We start from the raw sequence: 14,806 nt of genomic DNA, 5'->3' as shown, positions 1-14,806 counted from the left end.
TGAGTCTTCAATCTAAATAAGTTTAATAAACCCACAGAAAAAGCTTTGAGTGATAAATCATACGAATACAACAAATAATCCACTCAGGCATTAAAAAACTGTGGCAAGGAACCAACAAACACATTTATAAATACCAATCATAATATAATCAAACGATAAACATACATATATATAAGAAATAATTACCGCAGTGATCCTAGAATTTTTAGCACGGTTACACTTGCAAGACAAATAAACATATACTAATACAGAAACTGTTCACTCCCACGCGAGAAATCCTGCGCCTGCGTAGTCAGCCTGTAAACAGCTTCTAAAACTAGTTTTTCACAATACGTTCTGTACAGATCCGCAGGGAGAACTCAGAAATTCACAGGGGCATAAAATAGACTTCATACACGGAGCATGGCTCGCATAACAGGTTCCTTAAATCAATTTAACAAAAAAACTCAGTATGAAACCGTTTTAACTGATAATAAACCTAACCTGGATTGTCACTGAAATTATTTCTAATTATCTTTATTGTTAATTTTCAAAAACTTTTGCTCGTTAACGGCATGTTTTCTGACTTCTGTCACCTGAACATAAAGAGGGCCTCCTGAGTCTCCCCGACAACTTCCGGTCGACCTATATTTGATTTTTTATCATGTTGTTATTCTTTTCTTTTAGGACTATTAAATAATGAAGACAACCCAAAGTTTAGAAATCAAAAATAAAGATGGGCATTTAAATCATTTATGATCGAAATATTTCAAAACGTATAAAACATTTTGTGAACGATGAAGTTGTTTAAAAAATTTAACAAACAAATAAGATCGTTCAGAAAAGTTTTAATAACAAAAAAAATAATTGAACAGTCAGAGCATTAACGAACGATTTCTAAATTGTTCGTTCACAAACTAAGGTTGTTATATAACAAATTAAACAAAAAAACACGCCCATCACTAATCAAAACGTCTAAATTTTAAGATCTTTCTCCTGAACATTTCACCTTTTCCCTTAAAACTTTGGACACAAAGAATTTCTTTGAAAAATGTATTTTTTGCCAATTTTAAATACTGGAATTGGGAACGCAATCTTATTGCTAAACGATTATAATGATTATGATGAGGGCTAATTAATGGATTCTTTCTTGCGAAATGATAATTTTGCACTCTTGTCAGTAATGCAAAAAAAATCCAAGTTTTACAGGAAAATTTTTTTTTTCGGTGAAACATATTAATTTAGTTGAGAAAAAATCGATGATTCTTGGATATGTACAAAAATACTAACATTTTTAAATTTTTTTTCTTAAAAGGAATTTTTGAAGGTGACTATATAGTATATATGCGGTCGAGAAAAATGATGAAAATACCTTGTATACCATTGATGCTCTCTACCCAGCTTTATATGGTACTCTAACTTACTCAAAAAGATTAGTTAAGCCACAATAAAATATTGATAATTTAATGTTATTAATATAATGTTATCATGTTAATTTTAACATGTTAATGTTATCATTTTAAGAATATCATGTTGATTGTATTACGTTGATGTCATCTGTTAGTTTCATCATGTTTATGTTTATTAAATCATGTTAATTTTATTAAAAGGATGTTATCATGTTTATAATATTAAAATAATGTTATCATGTTATCATGTTTAATAAATGTTATCTTTATAATGTTATCATGTTGATATTATCATGCTAATGTTTATGTTATCCAGTTAATGTTATCATATGAATGCTATCATGTTAATGTTATAATGTTGATGTTATCATGTTAATTTCAACAAGTTAAAGTAAACATGTAAATGTTATTACGTTAATGTTTTCATGTTAATGTTATCATGTTAATGTTATTATGTTAATGTTATCATATAAATGTTATTACGTTAATGTTATCATGTTAATGTTATCATGTTAATGTTATCATGTTAATGTTATCATTTTGATGTTATCATGTTAATTTTAAAAAGTTAACGTGAACATGTAAATGTTATTACGTTAATGTTATCATGTTAATGTTATCATGTCAATATTATCATATAAATGTTTCTGTGTTAATTTTACTAGGTTTATGTAATCATGTTAATGTTTTCATGTTAATGTTTTCATGCTAATGTTATCATGTAAATGTTTCTATGTTAATTTTACTAGATTTATGTAATCATGTAAATGTTATCATGTTGATGAATCTTTCCCTTTGAATCTAATTCTTCATACAATCCATTATGAACCTACAAACAATATAAGAAATATTTTAAACATGCAAATGATCTTGGTCACATTGAAAAGCACCCCCCCCAGGCCCCCAGTATCAAAGCAAAAAAATTATTTTAAAACTATTTCCTCCCCAACCACTCGCCGTACCTTTGAATTATATTAAATAATGAGTTTTTAACCTTTTGAATTTTAATTGACCTTTTTATAAAATGCAGTTTTAAAGGTTTCATTGTAGGCAACACAGTAAACCTAAAAAAATTGTAATATATTAAATTAGATTAGCGGCAAAATTTGAAGAAACTGCTTTACATGAAAGTTAAGGAAATTTTACTTTACCAAGGGTTCCTAAGACAAATTTTGCCAAGGAACCCGCGGTAAAGTAAAATTTTTAATTTCCTGAAAAAGTAGTCGTAAACAATTATATCGTCTTTTGGGATGAAAATGCGCAAATTTTTTCCTGAAAACTTCACAGAGCGGGTGGTTATTTTACATAAAAGCCCCAAGGGAAGTTAAGTAACTTAACCTCCCTCTGTTTGGGTAATCTTAGGTCGGTAATGTTGGTGAAAATGCGGTATAAATGTAAAGGGACTGTTGCTGTAACTTCTAATGACCCTCCATTTAAAAGAGGAAGATGCCAGATTCACAACGGTACTCTTGAAACCTTTATCTGATCAATAATGTGGAAGATATTGTCGTTTTACTTTAGCTTGAGAAGTATTTAATTCTGATAATTTCTACATTTTTTCCAGTAGCAGAAAAGCATAACTCACTTAATTGTAGAGAAACCGGAATTGAAAACAATCAGTTTTTAAAATGATAAACATGTATAATCAAATCCATACTTGATCAGATAAAGTGGGTTGAGGGGTTGTTCCGGGGAAGAAATTAAGAACGCAGTAGGGATCATAGAAGAAATTAAGAACACAGTAGGGATCATAGAAGAAATTAAGAACACAGTAGGGATCATAGAATAAATTAAGAACACAGTAGAGATCATAGAAGAAATTAAAAACACAGTAGGATATCATAGAATAAATTAAGAACACAGTAGGGATCATAGAAGAAATTAAGAACACAGTAAGGATCATAGAAGAAATTAAGAACACAGTAGGTATCATGGAAGAAATTAAGAACATAATAGGGATCATAGAAGGAATTAAGAACACAGTATGGATCATAAAAAAATTAAGAACACGGTCTATTAGGGATCAAAGAAGAAATTAAGAACACAGTAGGGATCATAGAAGAAATTAAGAACACAGTAGGTATCATAGAAGAAATTAAGAACAAGTAGGGATCATAGAAGAAATAAAGACCACAGTAGGGATCATAGAAGAAACTAAGAACACAGTAGGGATCATAGAAGGAATTCAGAACACAGTATGGATCATAAAAAAAATTAAGAACACAGTAGGGATCATAGAAGTAATTAAGAACACAGTAGGGATCATAGAAGAAATTAAGTACACAGTAGGGATCATAGAAGAAATTAAGAACACAGGAGGGATCATAGAAGAAATTAAGAACGCAGTAGGGATCATAGAAGAAATTAGTTGGGATTATAAAGTACAGGCTTGCGGAATAAAAAGTTTTAAGTCAGTTTAATTTAATAAGAAACTTTGCGCTGGTTTAGAAAGGAAATGTTTAAAATTTAAAAAATACTTTTATTCACCTTAGGCATAACAGTAAACGGTGTCTTTCCTTCTCTTGTGGATTTCAGATTAGAATCACAGAATTCTTGATCTAAAATCTGAACCTTCTTAACACGGGCCTGGCCTAGAATTAACGTTTTCTTAGTCTTCTGGTGATCATCAGAGATTTTAAATATTTATTTCCATGTAACCAATTCTACTTAATACAATACAAACCAGTGGCGGCCATAAGGGGGATTATTGGGGTTATTTACCCCCCCCCCCCTAGAATCCTGGGGGTAAATACCCCCCATAAATTCTAAAGTAATAGTGAATAGAAAAAAAATGGTATGGACAATAAAAAACAGTTTTACTTATAAATAATGTCATTTCCACATTAGATTTCGTTAAGATCTTAACATACTACATTGACGACAAGAAAATTTAACAATGAGTAATGACCATATTTTTTCAAAGTTTTGCAGAGTAGCTTTTCTAAATATTTAAAAAAGTAACATCTTTTGTTCCTCTTAGAGTAAAACTATTATTTTTTTATATTACTGCCTTTTTTGTCAATGTTTGCCAAAAAGTTTAGTTAAAATTAAATAAATTCAGTTTTTCTACAGATCTTTGTAGTAAAAAATAAAATGAATGACTATAATGAAGGATATAAAACAAGGTGAAAGCTTAAAGGTATGTAATGAAGCCTTTATTAGATTGAGTTTGTAAATCCCAGAAATGAGTGCATGGAAAATGCAAATCAAACCCAATTAAAACCAATAATTTGATATACATCATGATATTTTTCTAGGGGGGGGTAAAAAAAAATTTGGCGCGCGAAGCGCGTCAAATTAAAAATATTTACCCCCCCCTACAGAATCCTTATGTCCGCCCCTGATACAAACACTAAAAATTGCTGAAAATTCTGTTAGCTTAGGTGAATTTCTACTTAATGATTTGGCAAAGAAAACAAAAAGTTATAAAATATTGGTTAAAAAAAAGAATTTTTTATAAATTTAATGCTGATGATGTCACATTCTTTGCAGTTAACCCGGTACATTGTACACGCTACCTGATATTGCTGTATTTTTACTTTTTCCGCAAGATTCAGAACAAAATCCCCAGCCATCATCATAGGCTACAATCGTATCCTAAAATTATTCCATTTTTTTTCAATAGTCTTTAAACAAAAAGTTTTTGTATTCTATATAATTCATATATTCATTTCTATTCCATATCATATTTGATTATAGTTGTAATGGACAAGAGACTTTTACTTTTAGTGCGTGCCCGAAAAGGTCAAGCAATGGAATTTTATCAGCACCAATACCTGAATATTGGGTGCTAAATATGTTTTTAGAAGTTAAACTTGGAGAAAATCCAATTTGTCTGTTTGTTTTGTATCAATACAATGAAGATGGCATTCAAATTTAAGTTTTGATTTTTAACAAGCTTTTTTCAAATTACAAGTCTACGAGTACACAAAAGAGGAACTGTTTTGAAGATTTTTAGACATAAAAATTTAAATTGAAAGTCGTCGTTAAACGGATCTCCCCTCACCTTCTTCTTATTTTGTTTACTGCTGATAATATTTTTAGTGATTCCACACCAACCATAGCGGCCAGGACTGGACCTGGTAAAATATCGACCAAATTGTAAAAGTCTCATCTTTTGCAAGGTACTGATGCAAGGAAAGTTAATTGCGGTCGTGTATACTCTGCGTACATATTGAAACCAGTTCTCTCTGTGTGAGGAATTTGTAAAAAAGAATAGATGCATCAGTGTTCGTTTAGTATCCGAGGAGGTTAAAAGTATTTGATTTTGATAATTTTGAAAATTCACATAATAGTTTCCTATGACCAGTTTATTTCATAGATTATTTTTGTGAAAATGGATTCCATGTCAGGCTGTGACATCCGTCTTGTGTTTACTTTTCCACCCAAAGACAATACACTGCAGTGAAAAAAATGTATACACGTCTGAAATAACTTTTCTTGCATTAAATCCCTGATCCTTTGTAAGTTGAACATTCTGTATTATAGATACCTTAAATTCATCTGATGTGAAATACCAAATCTTTTAATCAGTAACTTAAATATTTATATTTAGATGTTTTACTTACCGGTAACATTTAGTTAGAACCGAGTTCAGATCTTGATCAAAAATGGCAATTTCATTTACATTTTTTCTAGATATTTCACCAAGATTAACAATTTTGTATTCTGTCATGTTTCGATAAAAACATACCTTAAAAAATCAGCCGTCGTAAGATTTGTTTCGTCAAAAAAATCTTGACAAATTGGATTTTGAGAACTAGGAGTATCATCTTTTATACAATTTTTATAAACCTAAAAAGTTAAAGAATAATTCTATATGACGAGGTGGTGCTTCTCCGGGTATGGGTATTTTGTTCTATTAATTAGTTTCCTATAGACTATATCTATATGTACTTAATCGACATATTTCATAAAGAAGAAATATACAGGGTGTCCCACGAAACATGAGAGTTGGTAAATAGTTTAGAACGTCTTCTTCCATAATTTGTTAAGTTATTTAATACGAAAGACAATAATAAAAATATTATATAGGAGTCATATTATAGTAAAATTAATTTCAAAGTGAAATATACTTGAGCAAAAGATTTTTTAAACAAAATAAACTACAAGCAGTATATGAAAGACGACATTTAAAACTATTTTCCAACTGTCATGTTTCGTGAGTCACCCTGTATTCAAGGGGCAAAGAAACTTAATATTTTTTAAATCAACAAACTTTTATTGAAAAATAAGATTTCTTCTTTAAAAATGGGTGTAATATTTGACAAACATAAGACAAAAATAAATAGATTAGAATTATTAAAGAATTTTCCCATGTGATCACTTTTAATTATTTCAATAATAAGAATAAATAAACTGTCCTCCTTTCAACTTACACTATGTACTTACACACATCATAGAAATCCAAGGAAGTACATTGACAGGATTTTGTTGGACATGGATTTTGAAAACATATGAAGACGAAGTTAAGAACTTTTTCAAAAGATATTTTATCAATTTTACGTGTATATCAAAAAAGATTTTTTTGTGACGACTTTAAAACCAGTTTCAGTATATTTGTACACACTTTGTTTATAATCTCAATGGTGGTTTCTCTTATCAATTTCTTGACCGACATGTACAGTTAAGCACAAAAAGAAGTCAAATCAAAAATGAGAAAATAGTGCGACATTGGCGCAAACAAGATAATAGTGCGACGTTTGCGAAACAAGATAATAGTGCGACGTTTCCGCAACAAGATAATAGTGCGACACTATAAACAATAAGTTACTTTTGTCGGACAAATTTTTTAGGAGTTAATAATGTATTTTGGTCCCCAATTAAAAAAAAAAAACTTGAAATACTTATTTTACACCCCTGGCATATTATTTTTTTCTAAACTCCTAATGAAATGTTTTATTTAAAGTACAAGTGCAGCCAAGGAAAATAAAAATTAGAAAAATGCACAGACCAAATAGGCACCACGTTCTTTGTCTAAAATGCTTAGGGGGTAGTATTTTTTAAAATTATTTACAATAATAACCTTTAGTTCCCTAAAAATTGTTGTGTTTGGAAATACTTTGGTTTAGCAAAAAAATATAGCCTCATATTGTAGATTCATTAAATGGCTAGGATATCTCCCAGAAAATGTATACAACGCTGTGAATTGTTAGATCAAACATTCTCAAAATAAAGTGACAATACCTTGTGTTCTTTAGTCTCACCTTATTCTTGTAATTAAAATTTACCCCACATAGATACTTTTTGTTTTCTTCATTTTTCATACACTTTGAGTCCATTTTGCAAAACTGAAATTAGAGTTTTGATATTAGTTTCTTAATTCTAAAACCTAATCTTTTCAACCAGAATTGTTTGCTAAAGTTTGGTTGGTCAGTTAACAAATCCGTTTTTGTTTCACATTGGTTGGTTGATTTATTACTGAAATTGTTTTTGTTCCCTTAAGGTCAGTTGATATATTACCCAAATTGTTATTTTCCTCTTTGGTAGGTTAATATATCACCTGATTAGTTCTTGTTCCTCATAGGTCAGTTGATGTATTAGCCAATTTGTTATTGTTGCCCATTGGTCAGTTGATAAATTACCCAAATTGTTGGTGTTCCCCTTTGGTCTGTTGATATTGTGAACCCAACCAAAGGTTCTTCAATGTATATATAGTATCATACAATTCATTGATCCCAGTCGGAGAAATTAGGCCTAACTAATGCGATCCAAGAACAAAGCCAAACAATCCAGACCCAGTCCAAGAGGATATTGAACTCCAAGTATATTTGCAGCCTTAGTACATAACAGGCTTGGCTAACAAGGGAACCCCCTTTCCTATCTGGAGATATTGAGTCAGTCCCCTTTAGGGAGAAATGAGTGGAGAAAAGAGTGAAGCGGCATTTATCCAGCCTGGGAAAAAAAGCAAATCGTTGGCCATCTTATCCCCAGAATTCCCCCAAGACTTGACAGTCAGCTCAAAGCATCTGATCAGAAGAGTCAAATGGAAATATATTCAACCCAGGCAAATATGATGTGTATTTAGGTCAACTGAAGTTGGTCCAACATTAATTTTTTGTATCAATATAATGTAAATATAGTTTGTGTGCAACCATGCTTCATTATTCCACTCAATCTTGGCTTTTTACTAGTGAGTACTTTTCAAATTTATGATATATTACCCAATTTGTTGTTGTTCCTCATGCATTGATCGGTTGATAATCTACCTGGTAAACATTTGGACCCATGTCGTTAACTTCACAAGGTATCCTTCTGTAGCGTCCATATCCTCCAATCAGAGGGTCGGAGACCGTAAAACTAGGCTTAGGAAGGCACGCCTAATTAATTATAGAGAAACTATTAACATTTTGTTGTCTCATCAAAGGTAGTGTCGTTGTAATTTCAAGTGATCCTCCTTTTGAAAATAGTGCCCAATTTACAACGGTACCCATACAAGCTATGTCTGATCAATTATTTCAACTATGGTTTCTTTACAAAAGTGACCTGTGCATTTCTACTGCAGGAATACATACAAGAATAAAAAAAAATTAATTCTTCAAATCTAGAAATGGACGGTATCTTCCACATTATGGATTAGAGAGTAAGGTTTTAAGAGTACTGTTGTAAATCAGGAATTGTCATATTTTATGACAGGTCACTTGAAATTACGCTAAAAGTCCCTTTAAAAGCACTCAACTAGTGTATTACTAAAAGTCTCTATTCAAAGCCATCAAAAACCCGAAATGAACCATATACATGATTAGGGCTGGGTGCGTTCCTGGTGGAACGATCGTTCTTTCCCGAGAACGAACGGAACGATCAAGAACGATCCCATCGTTCTGAAAAAAAACGAACACTTAGAATGTGTTCTTAAAAATATTGGAACGATTAGTAAAAGAAGGGAACAGAACGAAATGGGAATTGCATGAAAAGAACAGTTAAAATTGTTAACGCATTCTTATTTTCAAGAACACGTTCTAAGTTGGGAACACATTTTAAATCAGGAAAATGTGTTTCCAGTTCAGATTTTCTCTGTATGTAGTGAACCGAAATTAAAGATAGAATTAAATTGTAAATTACATTAGACACAATAATATAGGAAAGTAAGGTAGGGGGGGGGGGTAAAAGGGAAAAAATACGGTTATAAAAGCGTAAGAATATAATTATGCGTAAGTATGTGTTGCTAGGTAAAAGTGCAAGCGTTACGCGTAAGTAAGGGGATACACGGGTTAGTCGACATGGAGGGGGGGAGAACAGAAATGGGAGCTGAAAGGGGAATAAGGAGAGGGTGGGGGGAGAATAAGGTTGAAAGAAATTGTTTTTTATAATTCATTTCTATATCCTTTTGATATTATTGAAATATTGATTATGAAAATTAAATTTTTTTCAAAAATCTACAAATTGTACACCTCCTGTTTTAAGGGAACCAGGATTTAGTAATCGTTCTATATTAAGAACGGAACAGGGGGATGGAAACGTTCTTTGACTAAGAACGGAACGAGAGGACTGGAACCGTTCTTTAAATAAGAACACCAAGAACGGAACGGAACGGGAAGACCGTTCTTCTACTCAGAACAAAACGGATCGGGACAGAACGGAACGGAACGATACAAAAAAAAGGAACAAGAACGGAACGATTTAGCTGAAGGCCCTCGTTCCAGAACGGAACGGAACGATTTCAAAAAAGTCGGAACGTGCCCAGCTCTATACATGATTACCCTACAAAAAAGTATGAAAAAATGAAAATGCATAATATATATATAATGTATTTATATTAAAATATAAGGAAATGGGGTTAAAAGTGAAAGCTCTCCGACTTCTAAATAGTGATAGTAAATATGACTGAAATCAATTTACTTAAATCAGATCAACAATTCTAGCTTTTTAGGAATACAAAAAAACATAAACTTCAACCAGTTCTCAAAGTCTAAATAAGAATTCATTTTGTGCCAAGATTGAAAAATACAAATTTGTCATATAATTAGCTTACTGACCTTCATACCCACCTCCATAATAAAGAAATGAATATTTATAATTGCATACCCTAAGCATTTCACCCATTGGATTCCTAGTTTTCAACAGCAGTATATCATAGCCTCCAAAAGCTCCGTATTTTCCCCCTGAAAAAAATGTTGATTCAAATTCATTTAAATTGATTTTTTATCACAATATCTTTATCGTTAAATTTCGGAGTGCATAGATATTTCAAACTATGAGTTCTTTTTCATCCAAAAAAGATAGTTAGAAATATTAAAGGTCTACACCATCAGGTTGCAAAGATATAGGGAATAGAAAATCAGAATTTGTGATGAAAACTCAGTAACTTTAAAATTCCAGCACGTAGATATTTCATGACTCTGCATATGCCATATATATGTTATCGTTCATTTTGCTTAATTTTTACTTTTTTTCTGCTTATTAAAATGTTTCATAATGTCACCAGACGACAATATCAATGGTTATTAAATATCAATTTTGTGAAAGGGACAATATGAAAATGTAAAATTAATCAGTTTAGTTTAAAAATAAAGTCTGTCATACATACACCACACTATTTTCTGTGCCCCTTATTATGAAATGTGCCGTCAGGCTTTTTTGCTTTTGCTTTTTTGAAAGAAAAAGGGGGCAGGTAAAGTTTCTGATTGATAATTTACCTTACTTAGAATTTTATAAATTTTTTATGTTAAAAGTTAACTACCTTGATAACCATCTCTGTGACTTATAATAAAATCAACTAAAAACTTTTTAGTTTCATCATCATGTTCATAATTCAGATCATCAACTCCAACATACACCTTGACAACAAAAACAAAATTCATCTCTAAATAATAATTTAAAAAACTTAATTTTAAAGTTTTTTTTCTAATATTCATTCCACAGTTAATCTTTTATATTTAAATTTAAAAAAACAGATACTACACTTTAATACACAACAAAAATAATTAAATAGAAATTATGATTTTATAGTTTAAAATATATGAATTTTTGTCAAAACAATACTCACAAACATGAAAATTAAATTTGATACTTTATTTTTACCTCTGGAGTTTTTTCTTTTTGCGCTGGAAAGATTAGCTTCATATCACCGTTTGGTTGGATTTCGCATAATGTTTTGAACTTCACTTGTTTATATTTGTTGTACATATTTAAAAAAAGAAGTTGATCATGTGTAAATAAAAAATGTTTTATCTTTTTGAGCAAAAGAATGTCAAATGTTTAATCAGAAACTGGGCATTAATAATAACATTTTTAAAGGTTTTAGACAGTATGAACTTGTTATTCCTATTTGCCCAATTTTTTCAGTAGAATCCATTGTTTGAAATATCTGAGAAACAAAGTGAAATTCACTATAAATGCAGAGTTTTCATAAGGAACACTAGTCCACCCTGGTCCAAACCAGTACAAGGATACTAATCTAGTCTTTACTTGTACCAGCCCGTCTAGTGTATCCAGTATGCAGTTGACCCAACATTTATTCTTAAACAAAAGGTAGAATGATCGAGATAGTGTCAGTAAGTGACAGTCAGATATTGTTTACTGTACAAAGTACATGCTCATATGCAAACTGTGGTTAAACTACACAGGATTGAGTGTCTAACAAGTCGAAGAATCTCTAAGCCCCAACAATCATAACAAAATGCAAATAAAGAAATTATTCATAATTCCATGATTATAGAGTTTAGTTCTAGCCTTGCCCTCTCCCTAGAACCCATTGGACTCATTGGACAAGCTGTGGAGATAAATGCAGGCAATAATGTACACAACATTTATGATCTTTTCAAAACATCATTCTTTATTCAAAATTTTCAGCTGACAAATTAGTAAATCCCATGCAGTCTACATGGGCAGTCCACGTCAACACTTTTATATAGATCTATAATGTCTAGAACACCTTTATAGGCTTAAACCTGAACCCAATGTAAAAAGTTAGGAAAATTTATGCTTACTAGAAATTCAAGGCGCTTCGCGCCCTTCTTTCTAGCCTTAAAGGGCGCTTCGCGCCCATCTCCTAAATTAATTGTGAACATGTTCTCTTTGTGTACATCGTAAAACAAAACAAAAATAATTCGCGGATTTTCACAAAAAAATTTCGCGGATTTTCAAAATTTTAAAAAATTTAATGACGATCGAATTTTGATGGAGACAAATATTTGAAATTTTGATCATTCATAAACCTTCCCTGGGGTCCCTAGATGTCCCACAAAAAATTTGGGCCCGATCGGTTCAGCCGTTTTGACGTTTATTGGATACAAACAAACAAACAAACAAACAGACAGACAGACAAACAGACAAGCCAAATTTATATATTTATGCTTATTTCAAAAATAAGTGGACAATTGCTTAAGTTTTTAAAACGGTTGAATAAGCATAAAATTTAATTCTGGATTTACCAATTACTCTGTATAATATTAACTAATATGAAAGTCAGATTTTTCCTTATTTAAAGTTAATGAGAATATAAGTTTGATATTATTTTCTACAACATCCCTTGGCTTTATCGTAATTATCCAAACAAGATCCTTCTGTTATTAATTTCTTACTCACAATACAATGCGCTGAACAAATTATAATTCAAATTTTAAGGTATCAAATAATAGAAGAACTTGTGACAGTTTTTAAATATTTTTAAAACTTTTAATTAAAAGGGGGGGGGACAGGATAAACCATAGGTGAGAACTGTTGTATTTGGGATCTTGAGATCAATGCTGGATCTTGATCTATTGTTAATCTACAGATAATTTTAATATTTATTGGATATCCTGTGAAGTGCCAATCAGATCTCCCATGAACAGCTAATCAAAAGCCATGGAATTTTGCATTCAACAGCGAATGAAATGTTTGATATCCAAAATCTGGAGATCAAGCAGATTCTGCATAAAATTTTGAAGTTGTGTCAAGATCAAGAAATTTGTATTATGAGTATCCGACTCAAAAGTTCCCAGCTCTGGATAGATTAATATAAATCATAATATCAATTATTACAGAGATGTAGTAGATGGAATCCTAAAAAAGTACAAATAAAAAATCTTGACAAAAAAAATAAAATAATAGCATTCATGTTTCTTTTTCATTCTTTTTGGTTCCATAAGATTGTATTTGAGAAAGACGTAAAATTTAATTAATGGGAAACAAGGCAGTTTGACTTTTAAGACAAGAGCTTTAAACATTTAGTTTAGGTCATAAATTTAAATTTGAATATTACGTTTTGTTTTTCCACAACCCACTTCTTTCAAGTTTTCCAATTTCTATATTTGTCATGATACAGGATCATGAATTACTAAGGTGTCCACTGATGACCAATTTTTTAAAATAAATAAGCTTGCTAAGCTTTTCCCATAGCAATGTGTACTGTGAGCAGTAATCAAATTTGTTGGCTTAATATCTATAAAACTCTAGAACATAGTTGCTGCAATAGTTTGAAAAAAACCCTACATAGCCCCCAAAAAAATATTTCTTGAATTTATCATTTCATATATCATTTTTTCACAATTGTCTACAAAGATTAAATCCATTGAAATGTTTAAAAAAAACGAGCATTTTTAACAGTTTAAAAATACTTTTTTCTAAATTTCGATGATGTTGATTTCCCTGATGAAATCGAATTGATATGTAACATCATGATTTCATAAAATATTTTTTTAACCTTCTTTAGCAGTTTTTAAGCTTCTTAATAGATTATCTTATTGAATTTAAGAGTGGACTTAATATTTTCAAGAATTACTCACAGCATGTAATGAAAAATTACAGCACTCATCATTAGTAATCCTCTGTTGACACCTTACTGATCACTGGCACTAATTAATTTGTTATTGTTAAACTAATGAATTATTCTCCTGCTGATACAATCCAAAAGGAAGCAATTATAGAGCTACTACACTTCACTGATGAACCAGGTTGGAAATTGAATATTGACAGGAAGGAGGGCCTAAAATATACTTTCTTATTGTTTATTTTTTTTTAAGCTACTCAATTTACTTTTTTATTCCCTGGACAATTTCCCCGTCTATTATCCGTTCAGTAGCTTGAGCAAGGTGGCTGTTCACTAACACAAAGTAGAACACTACTAGAGAAACTTCCATGTCAGCTGCTCCAAAATGACAGGGAAAAAATATATAGTAATTTGATATTTTCAGCTCCTAATGATTTAATATTATACTTTAATAAATAGATAATAGTCATTTTATTCATAATATTCAAGAAGGAGTTTAAAATTAATTCTTTTAAACCCTGTAAAGGCTGCGTGTTGGGGGGGGGGGGGTGAAGGGGGATTCTAACCCATTCACAAATTGTTTTTGGCCAAAAAATTTTAAACAATCAATACAAGCCTTATCAAACTTAGAGATAAGTACATTTATTGAGTGTCCTATACACTTAAAAAATAGAACTTTCAAAAGATTGGTGGGTGCTATGAAAATATCTAAAATAACGCAGAACTT

General features: G+C 30.9%; 1 protein-coding gene across 1 annotated transcript; it reads right to left on the bottom strand.

The window, feature by feature from the left end:
* Positions 1-575: 575 nt before the first annotated feature.
* LOC111695725 (uncharacterized) lies at positions 576-14,480 on the bottom strand (the record flags this gene model as incomplete). The annotated part of the gene is made up of 17 exons (XM_023465137.1): positions 14,346-14,480; positions 14,204-14,295; positions 12,858-12,925; positions 11,409-11,486; positions 11,068-11,164; positions 10,413-10,489; positions 8,597-8,707; positions 7,595-7,678; positions 6,082-6,182; positions 5,957-6,022; positions 5,395-5,467; positions 4,907-4,985; positions 3,876-3,979; positions 2,402-2,452; positions 2,182-2,217; positions 1,352-1,398; positions 576-624 (listed from the first exon to the last, which is right to left on the bottom strand). Coding segments are annotated over exons 1-17 (1,317 nt in total), but the record flags the coding sequence as incomplete, so codon positions are not given.
* Positions 14,481-14,806: the final 326 nt, after the last annotated feature.

This window comes from Eurytemora carolleeae, unplaced genomic scaffold (genome assembly GCF_000591075.1).
Source record: "Eurytemora carolleeae unplaced genomic scaffold, Eaff_2.0 scaffold82, whole genome shotgun sequence".
In the NCBI taxonomy this organism is placed as follows: Eukaryota; Metazoa; Arthropoda; class Copepoda; order Calanoida; family Temoridae; genus Eurytemora; species Eurytemora carolleeae.
This window is presented reverse-complemented; position numbering and strand designations above follow the sequence as displayed.